This window comes from Orcinus orca, chromosome 13 (assembly GCF_937001465.1).
Source record: "Orcinus orca chromosome 13, mOrcOrc1.1, whole genome shotgun sequence".
NCBI classification, from domain to species: Eukaryota; Metazoa; Chordata; class Mammalia; order Artiodactyla; family Delphinidae; genus Orcinus; species Orcinus orca.
The window spans coordinates 37,470,344-37,494,628 of NC_064571.1; the positions used below are offsets into that span (position 1 = coordinate 37,470,344).

The window sequence follows — 24,285 nt, forward strand, 5'->3', positions numbered from 1 at the left end:
ACAGTACAGCTTGTTGACATTAAAAATGTTGTATCTGAGAAATGGAATTATCTTTACATTTTCAAACAGAAATTTATGGACTGATCCTATGTCAAGATTTCAATCTATTCTCAAATCATGATTTAAACTACTGGCTTGATTACAATAAAAATATTTAAAAACATCACTGATTTTTTTTTTTCACTAAAGAGTTATCCACTTTATTTTAAATGACTATCCACTTAAAATTTCTTAATAGATAATATAATGCAATAGAGAAGGTACCACTGAAAGTGAGGCAATTTGGGTTATTAAAGACTAAGTAACTAGTTGTATAAACATGTATAGTTAATTTAGTTGGTTTCCTTATATATAAAAATCTAAAAAAAATCAATCATCTTCTTTAATTTAGAAATTACTTATAATCAGTATTAGAATTTAATTTTTAAAATAATGTACTGAAAAGTATACGCAGAACTCATTTGAGTATTCTAGGTTTTAAAATTCTGTTAACTACCAAACACATAAAGATAAAATGAGCAAATGATACATAGAAGATGGAAGGTAGTACAAAACATTTAAAAATGATCACTGCTTTATTTTAAGAATATTCTTGACAAGAAAAAAAATGCCTTTTTTTCATTTTCTTGTTTTATTTTGAGGGTGGTGTTGGCAACAATTATTGAAATAACCTATGTTTTATTAGACTCTTACTATCAACATGTTGCCATCTTTTTTTTTCTACATTGCTCACCACCATGCTTTACTGTAAGGTAGGCACTTATTAAAACTTTATAATCGGGACTTCCCTGGTGGTGCAGTGGTTAGGAACCTGCCTGCCAATGCAGGGGACACAGGTTCGAGCCCTGGCCTGGGAGGATCCCACATGCCGCGGAGCAACATGCGCACCTTAGCAAAGAGTAGCCCCTGCTTGCTATAACTAGAGAGAGCCCGCACGCAGCAACAAAGACCCAACACAGCCAAAAATAAATGAATAAAATATAAAAAAATAAATTAAAAAAACAACAACTTTATAATCATTTTTTCTGTGTAGACAAAGACATTGTTCCCTGTAGGAAGGGAACATGAATCGGCTATTTTTGAAAGTTCAATCCCATGACATTATAATACAATTGCTTTGATAACCAATTATAGGCATGTTACTATAAGCACTTAGTCTCCCCCATATAAGTCGGGCCTGGAGATGGAGGGGCTAGGTATAAACAAAATAAAACACTAACATTAGTGGTTGCCAGGGGTGAGAGAGAGTTGTGGGAGCTGGAGTGGGGTGGGGCGGGGGCTTGGCTGTGGAAATGGAAGAAATGCTGTATGCTGACTGTGGAGGTAGTCACACACATGGAAAGATGACACAGAACCACACACACATACTGCACAAATGTCAGATTCTTGGTTTTGATATTGTACTATGATTATGTAAGATGTAATCATGGGGGAAACTGGTGAAGACACAAGGTACCTCTTCTGTACTACCTTTGCAACTTCCTGTGAATCTATAATTATTTCAAATAAAATTTTTAAAAATCCTGGTGAAAATCTAGTTTATAACCTACCTGCAAGACCGATAAATAACATTTAGAAAAGATTTTCTTTAGCTGATCTCAAAAACAAACAAAAAGCTGTAGGCATTCCAACAGATTCAACTTATATTATTCTACTTCTAGATCAGAAACACCTTTAGAACTATTCAACACTGACTGGATGGACCAAACCCAGATTTACATAATAACAAAGTTTCTGGGTATATGGAGCAAAGGTGTTTCATTAACATGTTTTACCTAAATGATGTCAAGTAGCTGGATGTTTTGAAATATTTCAGTGATTTTCTGGAATTTTAGCTTCTCACAGAGGTGTGTGGCATTTTGAAGACACAGCCAATATTATAATAATGAGGTGCTAAATCATGAATCAAAATTTAGTGGAAAAGAGAAAGATGAAAAACAGATACCTAAATAATTATAGGCTAACTAACAGCACAGACAAGTAGGCAACTTAAGGAGAAAGCACTGGAACGAAACATTTTCAAACAACTTTAAGTAATGTGGCATGAATGATTAATGCAGAGACAAAAGAAAGGAGACAAGGTCATAATAAAAAGAGGGAGAAAGAAAAGACTAGAGACAGGAGACTCTGGCTCTAGTCCTAGCTATAGCACTGATGTGTGCTTTTGGGTAAATCACTTAGTCTTTCCAAATATGTTTTTCTAAGTGTAAAAAGAGAGTACAGTGCTAGATAGTCATTTTTTCTTTCTTCTATCTCTAAAACTCTGATTCACAACTGAAATAGCAACATAAAGTAGCCTAAGAAAAGAAGTTTGCTAGTGGTGACTAGCTGGATAACTGATAGCCAGAGAGCTGACTTTACTCAGCAGTGAATAAAGTATGGTTAAAGTACTGATCTTAGAGGGGAATCAATGGCACCGTGAATGGTGTGACCTTGAAATTCAGTGGATAAAGATGCAAACGACAACAACAAAAAGTATCACTACTGCTTTTTACCTATAAACTGTTTTTTCAGGTAAAAGTATCTTAAAAAAACATTAACAGTTGTTAGTAAAATATTAAATTCCTAAACAAGAGATGCAATGGCTATAAGACTGATGAGTACAAACTGATGTGGAAGATAAAAATTCAGTGGGTACCAAACTGAAATAGAAAAGACAGGCCAAAAAGAATGCAGTCATAATGAGAATTATACAACTATGATAAGTTTGAAAGTCACTGTTCAATGATGCCAAAACATAAGAGGAAGGTCTGCTATACGCTTTGGGCGGGGGCACGGGGAAATTTAGGTATTGAACAGGTCTTTCCTGACACATTTTGCTAAGCTTCTAGCACTAATGGCTATGGCTGTTTAATCTGAAAATTATCACTAGGAGAAAGACTGCATGGCCAAAATGTTAAGTGAAAAATATATACATGTTTATATAATGTATATATAATATATACATTGCATGCCAAAGAATAGTGGTAAGAAATATCACTTTATATAGAGAATCTTTACAATGCATTTCAGATGTTTGTTAAGTATCTTAACCTGAATCAGAAGTATGGAGCCAAGCAAAGGTCATGCAATCTAGTGATGGCGGTTAGGCATCTCAGCACAAAACTCTGATACGCATGCTGAAATCTTCAATTTGAATGTTAGAATGCAGACCTACACAGGCTCAAGTCAATTCAGAAATAAGTTTGAATTTCCACTGGGAAATATTATTTTCACTGGTTTCCCAAAAGCCTAAAAACTAAAGCCAGTGAGGATCACAAACTACCATAAAAAAGTACAGAATAAACTTGTTAATTCATTATTTATATGTGTATTTTTTAAAAAGAGAAATGTGTGCATGAAACAGAATAAAAGGACATATTTGCTTAAAAAGAGCTTTTAAAAAATATAAGTAGCAAGAGAGCAAGTTCCATCTTCCAGCAAAAATGTTAGATATGCTTAGATGTTGCTGAAAATTCCTACACTTGCCTGTAAATAGGGAGAGAGTCCCTTGATTACAAGTACATAGGGGTGTATATGTATGCACAGAGGTGGCAGCAGCTGAATACATATGGAGCTGCAACTAACCTCCACTAAATTAACACACATTAATTTCTACTAAAAATCTTCTGTTAAATTAACACACATGCTTTTTTTAGGTTATCTAAACTTTTAATCAAGTCTATAATTAAATTATATAAGAAAGATGATAAGTATGAGGTATGACTAGGCAAAAATGACAGGTGACAGCTAACTCTGATAAAATAAGCAATAACTTATGGGGCTGTAACACGTGGAAGTGGTTGGATAGAGGAGAAGAGGAGAAGGAGGCAAGTAAAAGTAGCAACAAGTGGCCTCAAGTAAGAACAGCTCCATTTCCAGAAAACATACCAGGCAGTTACTCAAATTACTTTCCTAATACCTAGCATCGTAGGAATAAGAATGTTGATTGGGGCAGAAGTGAGAATGTGCTGTGGGAGAAGTAATTTTGGAACCTGCATAAACCTGGCAGGCCTGGGAGAGCAGTTGATAGCCAGAGGGCAATATAAGGCCAATGAAAAGAAGAGAGCTAAGGACAGATTCAATCTACTGAGACATTTTGCCCAAGGCACCTTGCCTGTTGCCCAGCCATCAATAAGGCCAGGCATTTTACGCATTAGGTCCCCTTGCCCACTAATTCAGTGCCAGTAATAAACTGGCTTCAGAGGGATGTTTAAGCTAAGCCCAAGTATAAACCACAGTGGTACACAGCAGTAATATTAGATGTTTCTTGAAACACACCTGAAAAAGTAGGACCTTGCTTTACAAAATTATTTTCCAAAGTATGTTCTTCAGAAAAGGGTCCTGTGGCCAAGTAAACTTGAGAAATGAAGTAAAATTAAATAGGGTTATTCACTGCAAGATTCTTCAGAGTCCTTAATATGTGGGTTGTGAATCTCCAAGGGTGGTTGTAGGGTATGATATGAAATATTTCCCAAACTTACTTCACTATGGAACCCTTCTTTAGTGGAGCATTTCTGGGAATTAGTGTTCAATGGAACATACATTTTGGAAAAGGCTGTCCAAACATACATTATTGTGTTAGACATAATCAAAGATGATATTTAAGGTTAAGAAATGACAAACACAGCAAGAATATGTTTTAGAAATGGTAATGTTCATTAAGAATACTAATATTTTAAAAAACAATTCGATATCGAAAAAGTAAGCAAACCAAAGTGGCTATGTTCTCCCAGATAAAAAGTAAGAGGGAAGGCTTTGATATTAAACATATTAGACTGAAATACGATTTGTGCTTAAATGTCCCAAGGAGGTAAAGGATAAGAAAGGTAAGAGAGCTTTCTTTTTTTCCTAATCCATAGAATGTTTTGTTAAAGGCCACATCATTTTTAACTTAACAGCTTTATTCAAACTCTCAAAACAACAGTTTTTGATGTAATAAACACACCTAAATTTTATTACTTTATAAAATTTTTGCAGGCTTAAGGAAAAACACACTATAGCAGACTTGAAGAGCTGGTATAAATGCAGTGTTTTCCATTTTTTTGAAATCTAGCACTTACCAGATTTGTGTGTCAGTAATAATGATCATATAATGTTCAAGCTGTAAGGGATTTTTAGAGATGCTTGCTTCAAAGTCCTCATTTTATAGGTAAAAAGACTAAGTCCTGGATAGGTTTAAAGGACTTACCCATAACCAGCCAGTTCTCAAATTGCCTTTTCTATTTTTTTAAATTAAAGAGAACTTGCTCATTGTATTTCAAGGGATATTAATAAGTAACTGAAATCACATCTATCATGAAACTAAATTTTAAAAATATTTCAAAAACTATAAGTTATATATTAAGGGAAACAACAATGTGTGTGGACATACGTGTATATACATGCATAAAAATATCTATATACATCCAGATATTTTTACCTGGAATTGGTCAGATGTACATGTGTTCATTTCTGGTGACACAGTGGTTGTCTGACCGATGGAAGCGATTTTCTCTGCAGCAGATAGTGGTTTCAATGGTTCCTTGGTGGGCTCTAACATACCCTGAAAAAGGCATATTAGCCATTAATGGGGGGGAAGGATCAGCCCATAAACTTTGTAAACTTTTTTTACAAGAAAGTTAATCTAGTAGAAAGCAGAAAGAAAAGAGGTCATCTGAAAAGAACTGAAGACAAAAAGGAACTAGTCCTAAATTTTGCTTCGTGAAAATCTTACAGCACTATAATGGGAAATGTTTCATAATAATACCTTTGGAATCCAAACTTTTTGAAGCAAGACGTTGTAATTGAACTGGATTTGTTGTAAAGTGCCTGGTTATCACTGTCACACAAAAGCATAAGCACATGGGATGGTGGGAGCGGGGAAGAGGCAAGCAGAACAGTGTATCACATCCATGCCCTAAGAATCCAACATTATTCTGATGTTTCAGATCTGAAACTGCAGGAAAGGGCACTCTTCATACACATTACACCATGGTGGTGCTTGGAGAGGTGAGAGCTGATTCTAAAACACACCATATAATGTGATGACATCTACATGTTTCAATGTGAATTTAGTGTTTGATCCTTGCTCCACTATAGATGGGAACCTTAGTTCTTGGTTCTTTGGACTGGCAAAGCAGAGACAGTCATTTCAGAGGGGAAAACATCTTACATATTCCACTATGAATCTAACACACTTTTTGAGTAAGAGAGAAAAACATTCAAGATGGATGTAGAAACAAAGAAGAAGAAAAAAATCAGCATTTTGCATTAATGTTCTACCAAACACTAAAAATAATGGGTAATAATCCAGGTTACTGGCATGAAAAAAGGCCCAAGCTTTTACAAATTTTAAAATAATACTTGATAAGTTCTTGAATAGTTATCAACCAAATAAAAGTCTCCCTTTACTACTGGGGAAAAAAACCCAAAGCTGCTAAGTCAGGAATCTTATAGTTAGAATCTATGCATTTCTAAAACCAAGTTTTCAGGAGAATCCCCCTACCCTCATAAAATCAAGCATAAGCTAAATAAGCAATTTACAGATTTAGTTCTTAACAGTGCATGTGAAAGGCTTTAACCTAGCAGCTTGAAAAATGAAAATAAATTCATGGTCTAATTCAATACCATACACATTATACAGGCTTTCTAGTGTGCCCTTCTACAAAGGCTCCATGCATTTGGCAAACAATTACTAGTCTTAGCCAACTTTTCTAATATGAACTCTCCCTTAAGTCAGTGGTTCTCAAAGTGGTCCCCATCAGTAGCTTCTCTATCACCTGGGAACTTGTCGAATGTGCAAATTTTTGAGACCTACCCCAGACCTACCGAATAAGAAACTGGGGGTGGTGCTCAGCATTCTGTGTTTTAACGAGTCTTCCAAGCCACTCCAATGCACATTAAAGTCTCAGAGCCAGTGACTTAAATGACAATTTCAGGTACTATTCCTCAAGATGAGATCAAAAGATACTGAACATCTCATGTGCGTAAAGTACCATGGGAAAAATTCAGGTATCATTAAAATTTGAAACCAGATATGAAAAAGAATAAGTTTCTAAATATAAGGCATCACAAAGATGGAGGAGGAGATGATACATTCACTAAACCAACTTTGGTATTAAAAGCTTACAAAAATGGTAAAATTACATTACTAATAAAAGGTTGTAATTAAGATAGGAAAAAAAGCATAGACATTAGTCTCTAATTCCACATAAAACTTAAAGAATTGGCTAATGTGCTGACCCTAACACAGAGCATTAAGTAGGTTACTGTCGCCAACATGCTGAATGAAAAGTGCCCACAAATTAAATTCCTACTTCCTATTCAGAATGTGACAATAACACCACCAACAATCTCTAGAATGCTACTCCCTGAGGAAAGAGATCCACATAACCAGAAAGTTAAAGAAACGTTCTGGATTACATTTACCTACAACATAAAAGAGAGTAGGGATGATCAAGGTGTTTTGAAAATACAAGATAACCATTCACAAAGGAGCAGAAACTGATTTTTTAAAAAAAGGTCAAGCACAGAAGTTTTTGTGCAATTCCACAAAACAAAACAAAGCAAACAATTCAATAACAATAATTAGAGCTTATTCATGGAAAAGTTTGCAGATTAAAAAAAGGTCAAGTTCCACAGCAAATTCATTTTCACATGCACATAAAGGGTTTTTAAACTTAAACTCCATACCAAGGGTTCCTCAGTTATATTTTTCTCTATCTTAAACACAGTATTTTTTTCTTATTTTCAAGTTATTGGTGAAAGAATTTTAAAATACTTTTACTTTGATAGGACATTTTTATGCACCAATAACTCAAAGACACACCAAAAACCACAAACAAGTCAAACTTTAAAATGTGACTGAGTCTTGATAAGGTACAGAATGAAAATTCCTCAGTTTTCCTGGACTACCTGGCATATCTGAAAAAACAAAATTCAACACATTTAAAACATTAATGGAAAAACTAAATACCAATTATGGGTCCTGACTCATTTTCATTTGTTATAATTTGGTATTTCCAAGCTTTGATATACATCCATGGCTTCAATACTGCATTATTTAAAAATAATCGCAAATGCATTAAAACAAGTGATAGCTAAGGCTTCAGATACTTCAGCTTCTTCTTTTTAAAAGCAAATTAAAAGAGAGAGACTTCCAAAGGTGGATTTTACAAAAAGTTATGAGCACTAATATTACTATGATAAAAAATAATTTTCAATCTAAAGCAAAAGTGTCTATAATTAATAGAATACAGAAAAATATCCTCAGATCAAGACTTGAAGGGATTTATGAGATCGAAAAAGGATACTGTATTCTCTTAATGGCCCCACAGTAAACGCCCCCACAGTAAACGCCCCTTAAAATACACTTTCCATGTCGTGCTATGCAAGATGATTTTACAGAATAAATGCAGCAATGATAAACACATGCAAAGACATCTTTGTACTTACCAATCCTGCTGCATACATGGGCACTATAACAGGTTGCTTCTTATTGCCCGTGAAGAGCTATATACGTACGTTAGAGAGAAAGAACATATATTTAGAGAATGATCTGTCATAGAATGAAAGTTTCCAAAATATGCTTGTAATGCTTTATTACATACATCGTGAATGATAAATTGAATAAATTGTTAAATTGCCCTTATGGGGTTATATTTTTGATCTCCTAGCTCAATTCCTTCATTTTATAGTTAAGGAAAAACACTAAACAACTTTTCCTAAAAATAAGAAATATTGCAGAAAAATCTAGATAGATTTATGCTTAAAAGTTGGCATATTCAAAAATACATGAACATGTTAAACCAACTAATATTTATTTTTCTGAGGAACTAGTTTCAACAGAAGTGTGACAGAATTTAAAAACATTCATAGGTTGATTAAAGGATTTTCCAAGGTACTAATAAACTCACAATGTTTCGGGTGTCTATTCCCAAGGAGCACAAGAGCTTCTTGTTGCTATGGGAGCCACCCCACTGATATCTCAAGCCATGTGCATCATGGATGTCCTGTAGCTCAGCCCACACATCCAGCAGTTCCCTGCAAAGGTCACGATGAAGCCATGGGTTACTCAATAGCTTTCATGGGTTACTCAATAGCTTTCACCATGAATTCTACTTTTAATGTGACTGTGAAATATACATTTCAATTAATCTTGTGTCTAACATGAGTATATAACTACTATCTGAATGAAATCAACAGCCAACACTTAGTCATTAGAAAAGTAAGTTAAATTCATTTGAAACAATCAAGCAAAAATTTGGCCTGTTTGTTATTTTTTTTAAATTGCAAGGCAAAAATATTTAAAAGGAGGAAAGATACCACCCAGCATCCCACCATCTTTCTGGAGCTATTTAATATGTTTTCTCCTTGAGTCTTGACCCACAAATACAGTTGCAATTACAGCATATTTAAAATTCTGTATTCTTTTTTCAGATTTTAAGCATTTCCTTATGTACATATGTATCTTTTTCAGTGGTTGTGTAATGTTCTATTAGACAGATGCATCATCATTTATTTAGCCACAATCATCATACAGTTTTAATTAAGTTGTTCTTACTGTTTGGCTCCTATTGCTAGTAGTACAAGAATATCTTCCTGTATTTTATGGTGTGTGTTATTGCAGAATTGTGTTATTTCCTGAGAATGAATCTCTTGGGTCTAAGAGTATGAAATATCTGTACAGCTAGCATATTTTAAAAAAATATCTACAGTTTAAAGATGGCAAAACATCAACCTTTTTATCCCCTTCTGTTCTCAGAAATCACCCCAAAACAAAAGTCAAGAAGCAAAAATAATATGCATCTTCAATGAAATTAAGAAATCCTGCCTCCAGAGGTGGGGAGTAACGAAATGTAACAGAACTATCCAGGAATAAGAATAAAATTAGCAAGTCAATCTAGACCCTCTAACATCTAATAATTAATAGGAGTTCCAGAAAGAAAACAGAGGCAATGGAGGAAGGTAATTGTCATTATAAGAGAATTGCTCAATACTGAAGAACAGAAGCTTCCAGATTGAAAGGTTCCTACCTAGTACTCAGTCCAATGAATGAAAAAAGATTCATATCGAGATACTTCATTGTGAAATTTCAGAACACCAGCAACAAAAGACCCTAAATTATAAATTTGATGTAGGGGTAGAATAAAGTAAAATTTTACCTCCTGTGTACCTTTTTCTCTGAGGAGGCTATTAGAGGATGTGCTCCACCAAAATGGGATTTAAGTGAAGGGAAGTCCCAAGACAACATGTGTTTAGGGGGCCCAGACTGATCCATTCCAGATTGGAAGGAACTGGAAGATGGAGGACTCCAGGTAAAAAATGGAATGGTCAGCTTGATAGGTCTTATCACAAGTAAAATTATATTCACAGGCTGTTGGAGGGTAGGGAAAGACTCAGTAAATGAAAAAGAGAGGCAATTATTAAATCCAGGAAAAAGGTATACTATAAAGAAAATAGTGGCTTAGCTGTGAACACTATATATATGATCGTAATAATGAAAATACCAAATAACAATTTAACCAAAAACTATGATATAAGTATACTGGGAAGATGAAGAGAAGAGAATAGCAGATGTAAGATCTAAATTTTCATCTATCATACTAGGAAATCAAAAAATAATATAAAAAATTGATTAGAATATCGATTTAGAATTTTTTTAAAAAAAGCTCAAAAATGGACAAGTAGAGAGTTTTTTAAATCATATCTTTTAGCACAATATAATTTTTTAAACTTAAACACAGTAATATTTTAGAACCTTAATGGTTTAAGATAACCTTAGATAATCTTATAAATTAGAACAGTTGAAACTAACAAATATACATGCTATCTGAAAAGTGTCTACTACTTACCCACTTTCAGCTAAGGCCTCTCTTCTTTGTATTGGCAAGGTGCTTGCTTCCAGCAAGTGCTTCAGGGAAGTAACTTCTTCTTCAGTATCAGGGACAAATATGGAAGGAAAACATGCTTCGAAAATTCGCTCCAGGCGGTTTAGTAAAGCTGTCTGCATCAAAACACCCCCCAAAAGTTTATTTTCATTTTTGTAATTTTAATAATGTCATAGCTTTATCATTACTACACACACACACCCCCATACAACAATACCCTGTCCGCTACTATGGGGTGGGGGAACTACCAGTCAGATACAGGAAACACTAAGTGAAAGAAGAATAACTACTCATAGAACAGCTTTAAATAATTGTGTAATGACAAATAAATGTCATTACACACCAAGCATCATGCCTGGCACTTTACAAACATTATCTTACTTCATCCATTACAAAATTCTACAAAGAAGCAATTACTACCCCATTGTACAGTAAGAAAGCAATCTCAAAGTTTGAATAATCTGCAAGCAAAAACAAACCCAAAAAAACCAGACAGTATTCATAATCTTTCCATAACACTGGGGTGTTTCTTACTACCACTCACATACTCTATATTTAGAACAATAAGATTGGATGCTTGCAAAAAGTATTATCCTATTATAGTTGAACAGAACCTGGATATGAACATGTGAATTCTGAAAACCTTTTTTTTTAATTTTTAAAAAATCTTATTGAAGTATAGTTGATTTACAATGTTTTGTTAATTTCTTCTGTACAGCAAAGTGACTCAGTTATACATATATATATATTCTTTTCCATTATGGTTTGTCACAGAATATTGAATATAGTTCCCTGTGCTATACAGAATGACCTTGTTGTGAAAACCTTTTAGAAATATCTGCTAATAGAAGAAACCAAAGTAGGAAAGAATGTCTCAATTTTTACCAAGAAATTCAATGGCTCATTTATCATTTTGATGATCTGTGCTATCTTTTAGAAATTCCATTTCTCTACTCTTCTATGGTGTGCATATTTGTATTTCTGAATAGTACACTACCTTTCCTCCAAGCAAAGCCTGCATATCCCCTAGAGTATTTTCTCTGAGAACACTGGCATTTTTGGAGTATTTTTATTAATTAAAACTTGTTGGATTTATATTAACTTAGATTTTGGGGGTACTAGTAGGTTTAGTCTACATGTAACCTACAATAACATTTATTCCCACTTTCCTAACTTTATTTCAGATACATGTAAAATATTTTCAACTCAGCTCCCCTTACTACTTAAACATCAACTAGGAATACAAACTTTTAAGTCAAAACTTGTTGGAAGATTAAGTGTACTACTGAAATGACATCCTGTGTACAAGAAAATGCCACATCATGGCGGTACTTCCTGCCAAGTAACAAAACAAGTTAATGCTTGATTTCTGTTGTTTAGTATAGTCAGCAAACAGGAAAATTAAAAACAAAAGGAAAAATTTTCACATACATATTTTCCAAAACAAAATCTCTTTTGGAAGCAGTATCAGAGCAAAAAACTTGACACTGCATAATTGGTCTCAGGGTACTCTTCTGCTATCTCTACAAAAGTTTAACACCTTCATTATATTCACGTATATGATATGGGAAAAGGTTCTCAGTATCAATTATGAAACCTACAGTAAAGAGTAGACTCAAGATCCCAAGGCTTGTGAAACTTGAGTGCATCAAGGGGACCCATACTTAACTCACTTCAACAGAAGGAATGGACAGACATTACTTTTAAAGGGATCAGATAACCATCTAATTGGAAACATAATAAGCATTGGCTCCTCTTGGGCAGGGAGGGTAAGCAAAAACTCACATATGACCAAATTTTATTTCTCTGTAAATTAAAACAGAATCTTTCTTGTATCCTCTCTGTTATCCTTTTAATGGGATAGAAAAAACATTTATCTAAGGATGAAAGAAAGGACCTCAAAACATATTCAATGATTTGGATCAATCGTTACACATAACTACCAGGTCTTAGGTATACCAGTGAGCAAATTCTCAAATTAGTGGAATGTACTTGAGTAAACAGAACATTATTTTAACCCAATCACATTTAAACTTTGTTTTAAACTTCTTCCCAACCTTTTCTCATAAAGAATAAAATTACATGGAAATTTTAAAAGAAAGTTCCATATGTCTTTAGGATTAGATATTAGAGTCAACTGCTTCAAATCTTTTGCTGAATGAGGTAGAGCAGGAGTTGGTAGATTTTTCTCTATAGGGCTAGATAGTGAATAATTTTCGTGTTGCAGGCCATCCATAAACAAATAAGTGTGGGTGTGTTCCGACGAAACTTGATTTACTAAAACAGGTGGCAGGACAGATTTGTCTGCTAAGCCATAGTTTGCTGACCCCAGAGGTAGAGCCATAAATAAATTTTTTTAATAAATATTCAAACAACCAGAATCCACTAACTGACCAGCACCACTCACCACAAGGAGGAACTCCTCAACAATTCAACAAGAAAGCAGCTAATAGAATTAACAAAGATTTTGATTAAAATTAAATTTCCTAACATTTTACTTTTTAAAGTATATTAATTTCCAACTACCAGTTTGATGCTAAAAGGGCTACTATCTTGTTCATGGTAGTAAATAATGCCAAATTTCATTTACTACTAGTTAATTCCAGTAAGTAAATAGCTGATATAATTATAACACTTCAATAGAGGACTGTGGACCCAAGGGGCTGAGACTCAGTTTCAGGATTTATAAACTGGAGCTCTCAGGGCCTACCTTACAAGGTGAATAATAAATTAGAGGAGTAAATGCTTGACACCCAGTGTGTGCTCAAGAAGTGGTAGCTTTTATCACTACTGTTGTTATTATATAGATGATACATACAGACACAGTGGCCTGCCAAGGAATAAATGTCAAAACCAGGTTCAAATCTCACTAAGGCTATTTCTCCACCACTATTTAGCATTCTAAATCATTATGAAAATACTTGTCTCAATTTATATCAATTTCTAACATATTACATCAAGAAATTAAATAATCCAAATATTTTGCATCCTCCCCAAGATCCTCCTATCAAGTTGGGAAAAAGGGACCTAATTAAAAAATATCTGTTGTTAAGAGCTGCTTATATAATGAGAACCCGTTACTGCTACCCCTTGGGGATTTTAAATTTTGAAAACTCGTGAACATTTTGGTTGATTGTTGGCATCTGTGACTTAAATCTTGATCACATTATGAAAATCAAAGAGTGTAAACCACACATGAGGTGTGTTAAGATGCTTGACTTCCCAAGAAGCACAATAAAGTTCAAACATACGATGGAACATAGCCCAAGTAACTTGGTAAGTAGAAGAGGTACAAGAATATAACTAACATTAACCCTCAGAAGAAGAGAAACTAACCTACCATAAGAATAGTTTCTCTTATGACCAAGCAGATAAATTTCTTTCAAAAAAACAGATTTCCCAAAACACTGTAATTAGACACTCAATTTTAAAAAACTCATAAAATTTGAGCATGAGATAAAAGGTAAAGGTTGGAACTTCCCTGGTGGCGCAGTTGTTAAGAATCCGCCTGCCAACGCAGAGGACACAAGTTCAATCCCTGGTCCGGGAAGATCCCACATGCCGCAAAGCAACTAAGCCCGTGCGCCACAACTACTGAGCCTGTGCTCTAGAGCCTGGGAGTCACAACTACTGAGCTGGCGCGCCACAACTACTGAAGCCTGTGCGCTGCAACTACTGAAGCCCACGCGCCTAGAGCCTGTGCTCTGCAACGAGAAGCCACCACGATGAGAAGCCCACGCTCACCGCATCTAGAGAAAGACCGCGTGCAGCAACGAAGACCCAATGCAGCCAAAAATAAATAAATAAATAAATAAATAAGGTAAAGGTTGATACTGGTAAAGGTTTTGGGTTTTTTTGTTTCTTGAAGATTATTAAATAATTTTAATTGTTTTAAAATATATTCAATTTTTTCCTCAACATTGTCAGCCAAGGTAGTTTAACACATGCAATAGCCTTAAAGTCAGTAAAGAGAAATATTATTTAAACTTCGATTTATTCTACTGTACATAAGCAAATTATTCATCTAACACTACTATTCATAGTTTCCAACAAAGCAAATAGTAAATTTTTACTAAAGAGCCAGTGCTGCACTCTAAATTAATGTGAGGGTAACAAAATAAGTACACACACACTTAGCATATTAAATATTTAGCTGAGGTTACAACAGTAACTAAATAGCAAACTAAATAAAATAATATTCACTCCAGTTACTTGAATTTCAAATGCCTTCAACTTCAAAGTCAAAGAGGAAAAATAGTCATCAGTTCTCCCTTGTATTTGGAATTAGGAAACTGGTGATTGAGCCATGTCTGTCAATTCAAACACATATCAAATTCTAAACCTGCAAACAGCAGCATATTTGGCCATTAAACATTTTAAGAACAGGGGGCTCTGATAAATGCAGGGTTCAAAGGCAAATGCTTTTCCAGACAGGTACCAGACTCCCTTTTTCATTTTCTCTACCGTTTCCAGTGCTAGGAAGCCAAAGGAGAAGGTCTGCTACTTGCAGACAAGCACACTTGGGCTCAGAAGAGTTCCTACCTGTCAAATCTATTCTAAGAAGGGAAACTAGCCAGAAGCCGCATTTTTGCTCTCAAAATAGTCTGACAGGTGAGTATACAGCTGAACTAGGGGTACTCCCACACAAATTCTCATTTATCTCCCTATTACTTTTTGCTATTCACCAAAAAATCCAGTTGGCAACACTATTTCTTGCACCTTTTTTTTTTTTTTGCGGTACGCAGGCCTCTCACTGTTGTGGCCTCTCCCGTTGCAGAGCACAGGCTCCGGACGCGCAGGCTCAGCGGCCACGGCTCACGGGCCTAGCCGCTCCGCAGCATGTGGGATCTTCCCTGACCGGGGCACGAACCTGTGTCCCCTGCATCGGCAGGCGGACTCTCAACCGCTGCGCCACCAGGGAAGCCCTCTTGTACCTTTGAAGACCATTTTCTAAGAAGTGCATTTCTGAGATTATTCAGTAACAGCTAACATTTATTGAGCACTAGTTATGTGCAAGACACTGCACTAAGCACCTTTAATATGCACAATTTCATTTTATCTTCACAATGAGTTTTGAAGTAAGTACTATTATTATTCTCTAAATCTCAGGTTCAGAGAAGTGGCTAATGCAAGTCAGTGCTGAAAGCTGGATCTAAATCTAGCAGTGTGACTCCAGAGCCTTGATTTTTAGGTACTATACTATAATCAGGGCCAACTTATGCAGTAGGCACAGGGCCTAGGGTCTACAGTAATTTTAGGGGTTCATGAAAACGTTTTAATAGTTACTATTAACATACTCAACCTTATACCAAGTTATAAAATAGAATTTTAAATATCTTTTATGGGGAAGGGGCTCACAAAAGTCATATGTGGTCTTAGCTATACTACTCTCCAAAGGTACACTGGCTTTTATAGGATTTCTCTATCTTTCCCAATTTTCTCATTTCTCATATATTTGTTTTCCTATCAGGGTCCTTTTTACCTTGAATCCCTCTATATTTTACTTTTTTCAACCCATACAGTGTTTCTGGAAAAGCAAAAATGATTACCCAATGTTTTAATTCATCAATGAGGGCAAAGCACTATGCATGAATTCACTTATACTCATTCCCAGTTCTGTCCTATCTCCATGTCTGGGTTTGGAGGAAGAAAACCCTTTCATTTTATACACTGGTGCAAGTAAGTCATATTATCTAATGCAGAGCTTCTCAACTGACGTGGCTCAGTTACAAACAGGTTACAGGTCTTCCAAAAATCCTGAAAGCTATATATGGATATTTGGCATTCCCTCTTGTGACAGTTAATTTTATGCATCAACTTGACAGGGCCAAGGGGTGCCCAGACATTTGGTCAAACATTATTTTAGATATGTCTGTGAGGTTGTTGCTGGATGAGATTAATATTTGAATTAGTAGACTAAGTAAAACAGATTGTCTTCCTTAGTATGGATGGGCCTCATTCAATCAACTGAAGACAGTTTGCGGACTACAGATCTTAGGACTTAGTGATCATCTCCATAATTGCATGAGCCAATTCCTTATAATACATCAGTCAGTCTGTCTGTCTCTCCATGCATGCATGCATGCATGGTTCTACTTCTCTGGAGAACCATGATTAATACACCTCTATTTTGTAAATGACTACAGTAGAGTATAAAAAGATTGTGTATTGAAATTCTCATTCAGTTTTCCAAAGGAGTGTATAAGACCAGCACTGAGGATCCTAGACTGGTTCTGAGGCCACTCAAAGGCATATCCCCTTTAAAGTATCTTGATTTTAGGGTAATTTCTAAAATTCCTTCAACATATTTCTAGTTAGTTTTCCTTTCTCCCTTATAAACAGTAGTTGATTAATGTCAATAGTTTTAATATTGATAGAATTAGGTCTTGTTCTTAAGTGGAAGTTTAGAAGAAACATAAAATCCACTGGGCAATTTAATCTTCCATTTAAGAGGATACCTTATGCCTTACCACCATTAAATATTAAGTAAGATATCAAGTACAGTCTACAACTGTATACTTATCAATCCCCAGTTTCAAGCTATGTAAGAAGAGTAACCAATTGTAGTACTCACTATGCTCTAAAAAGATAGTTTGCCCCTTCTGCACAGTTTCTGGATAAATCTAAGAAAGTATTTCTATCTGTTTTGGAATTAAAGACAGAATTTCAAATTTTCTGAGGGAAAAATAACAAAAGGAATTGCTGTCCAAATACTTCAGGCAAGCAAAGAGCTACACGGCCAAAATCTCCATTTCTTTCTTTCTTTTTTAAATTGAGATATAATTGACATATTAGTTTCATACGTACAACATAAGGGTTCAATATATGTATATATTGCAAAATGGTCACCATAGTTACAAATTTTTCTTTTCTCGTATGAGAACTTTTAAGAACTACTCTCTTAGCAACTTTCAAATACACAGTGCAGTATTATTAACAATAGTCACCATGCTGTACATTGTACCTCCAGGGACTTATTTATTTTATGACTGGAAGGTTGTACTTTTTGACCACTTAATTTCTTTATTTTGTTGCTTACTTATGTTTTCAGTCATAAGTTCAGGTGTTCACCCACATTAAGGAAAACCTGCACAAATCTTAGGCAGGTGATTAAATAAATGAAGGTGAAAATGTAGTTACACTCAGTTTGAGAATGCTGACTTTCTGGTGAACAAACCAATAACTTAATCTCAAAATAACATAAGCCAAAGTATTAGTGATTCTCTTCTTTTTCCTTTTTGTGATACTCAATTTTTAAAGCTCTCAAGATAAATCTTCTAATAACATTTTCCCAGTAACATTATCAACTAGATGGCTAATAAAAGAAAATGACTCATAGCTTCCTTTTCTATAGCCAATTAATATAAGGAGATTACTTACCAATTACCTAAATTCTCAAACAACACCCAGAGCAATATTTTGAAAATTTTACAAAAGCTCAGAGTTTAATGCAGTGCTCATGACATTATCTCCTTTACCTTATACCAAAGAAAAGGCATCTTGGCTATTTCAATCAAGGTTCCTTTCTGGAACATTAACAGGTTAAAAAAACCCAAAAAACAAAAAACTGTTAAAACAATACATGTAATGGTCTTTTGGAAAAAGAACTGCTTTCAAAGTAAGGAGATTTTTGTTTTTTGTTACTGTCATTTTATTTTGTTTTAAATCTCAGCCCCAAAAGTGAAGAATAATTTTGACCTTTTTCCAATTTCTACAGTAGAGATACCACTAACTTGCTTTTCTCTACAATTTATAAGAATGTTAACAGGAGAATGAAATAAACTGAACTCTGCGTTCTCAGAAAAAAATATTCACTGAAGGGGAAGACTATTTCTCAATAAATGGTCATTATGGCTTTTACATCAAGGCCTGAACCCTCTGAGGCTTGCTGGACTCACCATCTGAGAATTGGCTTGACTGAAAACATTTTATAAGTTTCAAAGATTTCTTCTTGGTTGACTTTTCCCTAAGTAACCAATTACAGCAATAAAGTTACAATAATTGATTGTCTCTTGACCCAGGGAACATATATTTTATTAAAATGTTAAGATATCCTTCTGGTAGGCTGAAAAAAGGAAAGTACTAAAAAAACAGGGACCTGGACAATGTCACATACATAGCAAAAAAGTCAAAGAAATTTGAAATGACAACTATACCATTTGTCTGACTTCACAAAGAATTGTTCCCCATGTTTGCTTAATTGAATTAACTGAGCTCTGAATTCTAAAAGACTCTCACAACATTCTGTCAAAACAATTTGCGGGCACTCTGTTCAAGACAGAATTGTTGTATCCAGGTAAGATTCAACAGGGATAAATCATTTTATGATTAAAAAATCTAACTTTTAGTGTCATTAATATGTGAGGATTTCTGTGCTGTCCCCATGGTAGCAACTAGGAGAAACATTTTAAGAAAAATGTTAATAAATCTAATCCTCTCCTAGAGAACTAGAGTAATGTGCATTTCCAGCAGATTCTGGAAAAGGAAGAAACTACAGGTCACAACCCTCCTTTACAACAGAAGGATAAGAATGGAAGTCACTTTCCAGCTCAGTCACTTTCCATTTCCCCACCTCAATTTCCTTCCAAACTTCTCTTCTAGCCCCCTTCCAGCAGTTTCTCCTTTCCAACATGCATCTCCAAGTTCTGCTCATTTTGCATAGCCATTCAGCAAAAAGAAAAGCCTGAGGACTGAACCAGACAAATCTCAGGAAGTCAAAGCATCTTGACACAATCCATATAGTTTTTGTTTTATTTTTACAAAATAGAATCATACTACAAGATTCTTATTTTTCAATAGATTTTTCACTCGTTTTAACGTTTACTGTCATTTTATCTTCACAAAAGTCCTTTGCAACAGATATTACCTCCTTTTTACAGACAACTGAGTTCAGAAGTAACTTGTCCAAAATCATAACGCTTATGACTCTGAGTCAATATTCAAACTCAGATCTGTAAGATTCCATAAAGCCCTTGTACTTTATTTCCTCCTATATCCAGTTATCAGATTACACATAAATAACTTCAATCATATGATGCAAAAATTTCCTTTTTGAAGTGGTCATACTTTAAAAAATACATTATATGATGATGTTAAAAGTTCTAAGGCTATAAATTAATGATTATCCTAGTGTCACCCTATACTCTAATAAGATGAAACTAAACAGGGAAAGGATTAGCTCAAAAACCAACAGTCTTCACTTTGCATTATATAATTAATTCATTCCTTGTTTAAAATTGTAAACTTCTGCCTCAATAATGAATTACTCAACAGGAATAATACACATTAGCCAAACCATGTAATAACTGAATTAGCAAATTAAGCTATTCAGACACTCAATGTCAAATGAAAAGTGATTAGCTGTGCACTCCAACTGGTGGTACCACAATTTCTACAATATCTTAATGTATCAGCAATATCAAAGCAATTATGTATAACCATTTTAATTAACAGACTCTGGAAATATTTCCAATTGAAAATGGTTTGCTTAGCAAAAGATAATTGGAGAAGCAAAGTTTATAGATTCTGATTTTATTCTCAGTATTTTTAAAATAGGCCTGTGGACCAAGTGTTACATATATCAATAAAAAGCAGTTATATTCAAGGGAGTGCTTTCTTCCATACCCCTGGTTAAATTTAGCACAGGGTACAACTCAGGACTGGGGAACAATCTGGATATCAAACTGCACCTCTAGGGGCTACTTTAGGTCAAAATAATCTTAATGAATCTTCTCTGAAAGAATCTGGACCAGAAAAGGATAAAAGTACAGGGGCTAAGGGGTAAAAATATTCCTGACAATCCTACTTCCTAAGAGTAAACATAAATATACATTTGCAAGAAATTATAAGCAAATAAATAGTCACAGTATGGCTAAGTCAACTATGGCTGTTGCATGTTCTAGCTCTAACCCTTAATCCATCTGACACCCTCACCTCAGGCCTTTCATTAGCTGTTAAATTATGAGGCCCATATCCACTTTTTTCAAATTCTTTTTCTATCCTTCCAGTCCCTATAGCCTTCAGCACAGATTGAGGTTTCAAACTCTGCTTGCTCTTTTTTGTAATCAAAACTAGGTCTTTGACAGACACAATTAAGAGACATTATTTTCTGAAGCTTAAAAAAATCTTTGAAATCTCAGTTTAACCTTCTTTTAAAATCACTATAAAGGTAAAAACTGAAGGATTTGCTGGAATAGTTCACTAACTGATTAATGAATTTTTACATAAGTGGTATTTATATTTATCAAAAAACCAAGTTGATGATTATGATTATTTAATATTTCTGTAAATATTAAAGAAACCTACTGAGATAAAGAAAAATCTTGCCAAGCATTATTATAAGAATGTCTCTTTAACGTTAACCAAATGATTGTGAAACATGTAACTAATCTACCAAATCTGGCAAGCATTGTGTACCATAAAGAGACGCCTTTAACAGGTACCCAATTAAAAAATACTTTTTGAAAAGCTGAATTAGAAACCTCCATAGCAATTAATATGTCATACAAAATAGAGAAAATGAGTAAATACCTGAGCTGAAGTGGCTGTTTCCTGTAAATGACCACCAGCAACTGCTCCTTTGGAAGCTGCTAAAGGGACACTGTGCGTTTTGGGGGTTCCTGGAGTATCAGTCTTCTCATCTGTCCTATGTGACTGCCAGGCTTCCTTTCGATGATGAGATTCAGTAGCCTGCTGGTCTCCAAAAGCAGCCCAAGAGCAGCTATCTTTCTGTCCATCCTCAAAAGCATTCCAGTCTACAACCTGGCTAGGACCAGCTGAACTGAAGTCCGCAAAATCATCAGAGTCCTGAAAATCACTGCAGTCATCTTGAATATTTGGCACAGAATCAAAATCTCCAAACTCACCTTCTTGCCCAATTTTCAGTTCTGAAACAGGTTCAGTGCCTGTCCCAGTAGATTTTCTTGCCAAACTGCATCCCTCTGATAAACTATCAGAAGTTTGTTTTAGAACTGACTCAGTAAATATAATTTCCTCTGGGCAAGAGACAGCATTTGATTCCCCAAATTCTCCAAAGTCATCACCTGGTTCACTAAAATGTGGAAAGTGCTCTGAGGACTCTTCAAAAGTGACGTCACTCATTGAATCTTGTGTACCAGTAACAAAAGGTGGAGTCGTGCCACTGGCTGTGCCAAAGTCACCAAAATCATCCTCATTGGTATCGTTGCAAGTCACAAAGTCATTACTACTATCATCGTTTTTTACACTCATAGAATCATCCAAAACATTTTCTTCTGTAGGATCAATGCTGAGGCTTCGGGAATCAGTACACTTTCTACTTTCTTCTTTGGAAGAACCAACTTCATCATCAGCATCGTAAGTTTTAGTAGAATCCATGCATAGGTCAGCACGTTTAGAAGTAAATAAATCAAGTTTTTCCTCAGTTTTACATTGTTCTCTCCTACTGGCTTCTGAATTTTCAGCTGAGTCTACCAAACTCCAAGCCTTTGATTGAACACTTGAATTTAAAAATTCATCCTGTTGCAATGTTGGAAGGCTTTGTTTTTCACTGGTGAAAGCTCCATTACTCACCATGCTTATTTCTGAAACACAAACCTGATCCTCTCCAGCACTGTCTCCTTTATCGCCAATGCTTCTATCCAAGGACACTTCTTTTACAGAATTCAGTTCATTGACTCTATTAATTTTATTGTTTTCCTGAATGGTAAGTGCTTCTCTATCATTTAAAACTGCACACCCTATTTCTTCTAGTTGTATCCTTTCTTTTTTGGAAAATGTGGCAAAATCTGCAAATTCCTCCGCAGGACTAGGTGCAGAGTCTAAATTATACTCAGTACTGTGAGTGCTAAGAGGCTTTCGTCCTTTTGAATCAGCTACAGTGTCCAGATCATCTGTTCCCTGAGGATTTACAGTTTCCAATACTGCAAACCCATTTGTTAGAATCTCCAGACAAGGAGGCTTTTCACCATTGCAGCTCTCTAACTGCTTGTTTTGATGAACAACATTCGTATCAGTTCTAAAATCTCCTGGAGAGAAACTTTCAGGTGTTCCAACATTCTGTCTCTGCTCCACTACTTTATTTAAATCTCTTGGACTTTCTATGCGATCAATGGAAGTATCTAAAGTTTTCGGTGAAATTATTTCTTTGCTGGTGGTAGAAAGTAAAATATCAGACTGTCCTTTCACAGAAGAAGAAAGTTCAGCAGTGATGTCCTTATCATTACCATTTTTGATGGACTTAAAGCTTGTAAGGCTATCTACATTTTCTGAGAAATCATGAATTGGCATAAAATGGTTTGAAGGTACAAACTCTTCCTTGGGATGAGTATAATCTGGTGTATCAAAATCAACAAACCCTACACCAGAAGGGCTAACTTCGGAAAACCCACCAAATTCCCCAAATTCATCATCATCCTCATCCTCAGCTCCATTGTCTAGTGGTGGTGGGGATGAAGAGTACATTCGAATGATGTCTGGCTCCATTGTTCAATTGCTTTCAAATAATTAATTTACACCTGAAAAAAAAAGATTTTTTTTTTTTAGGGAACTGATTACATAGAACAAAGTCTTTCAAAATTCTCTCAACGAAACTTCAAAACTATGCAAATTTACAGTGCTCTGTTTTTTATCTTTTAAACTATTTTTATCTCAGGTGGGATTACACAGCTATAATATAATGGCAAAAAAAAAAGAAGAAAAACACTCTCTTCTAGTGTATGTTTCCACGGGCATTGGTAGTACATTACTGAATCTGGGGATTCCAGAAAATTTCAAATAAATACTTACAAAAGTATATGTACAAAAGTCTCTCTTGGGGCACTTGCTTGTTCTCTTAAGCTCTCTTTCCAGTTCATTGGGGACTCAGGGCTTGCCTTATGGATTTGTATGAGTTCTTTATAAATAAAAGACATGAAAATTTTATCTTTAATAATGGCTACGAATATTGATATTTTCCTCACTTTACTTTTCAATGTTTATTTCTGACCCAAGTTAATTTTTTTTCTTTTAATAGACTTTATTTTTTTAAATAAGTTTTAGGTTCACAGCAAAATTGAGCAGAAGGTACAGAGATTTCTCATATATCTCCTACCCCCATTCATGCATAGCCTCCTCTATTATGAACATCGTCCACCAGTGGTATATTTGTTACAATTGATGAACCTACATTGACACATCATTATTACCCAAAGTCCATAGTTCATATTAGGGTTCACTGTTGGTGCTGTACATTCTATGGATTTGGACAAATGCATAAAGACGTGTCCACCATTACAGTATCACACAAAATAATTTTACTGCCCTAAAAATCCTGTGTTCCACCTATTCTATTCATCCCTCCCTCTCCCCTGCCCTGGCAACCACTGGTCTTCTTACTGTCTCCATAGTTTTACTTTTTCCAGAATGTTGTATAATTGGAATCACAGAGTATGTAGCCTGTACACACTGTATGATTGGC

The 24,285-nt window shown here is 35.0% G+C and overlaps 1 protein-coding gene across 7 annotated transcripts in view; it reads right to left on the reverse strand.

Annotated features, from left to right (window-relative positions):
* Positions 1-24,285, reverse strand: part of AFTPH (aftiphilin) — a 64,270-nt gene that overhangs the window by 13,716 nt on the left and 26,269 nt on the right. For 4 of the 7 annotated variants that reach the window (XR_004477355.2, XM_033407208.2, XM_004280629.4 and 1 more), the window contains exons 2-6: positions 21,381-23,344; positions 10,815-10,966; positions 8,877-9,003; positions 8,416-8,472; positions 5,402-5,524 (exon numbers count right to left, since the gene is read on the reverse strand). Coding sequence is in view for 6 of the 7 variants with exons in the window: in XM_033407208.2 (XP_033263099.1) it covers positions 5,402-5,524; positions 8,416-8,472; positions 8,877-9,003; positions 10,815-10,966; positions 21,381-23,312 (2,391 nt within the window). In the remaining variant the exon portion in view is untranslated. Of the gene's footprint in view, positions 1-5,401; positions 5,525-8,415; positions 8,473-8,876; positions 9,004-10,814; positions 10,967-21,380; positions 23,345-23,615; positions 23,722-24,285 lie in introns of all 7 variants that reach the window. The other 3 variants (XM_049696403.1, XM_049696402.1, XM_033407207.2) reach the window with 2 other exon arrangements.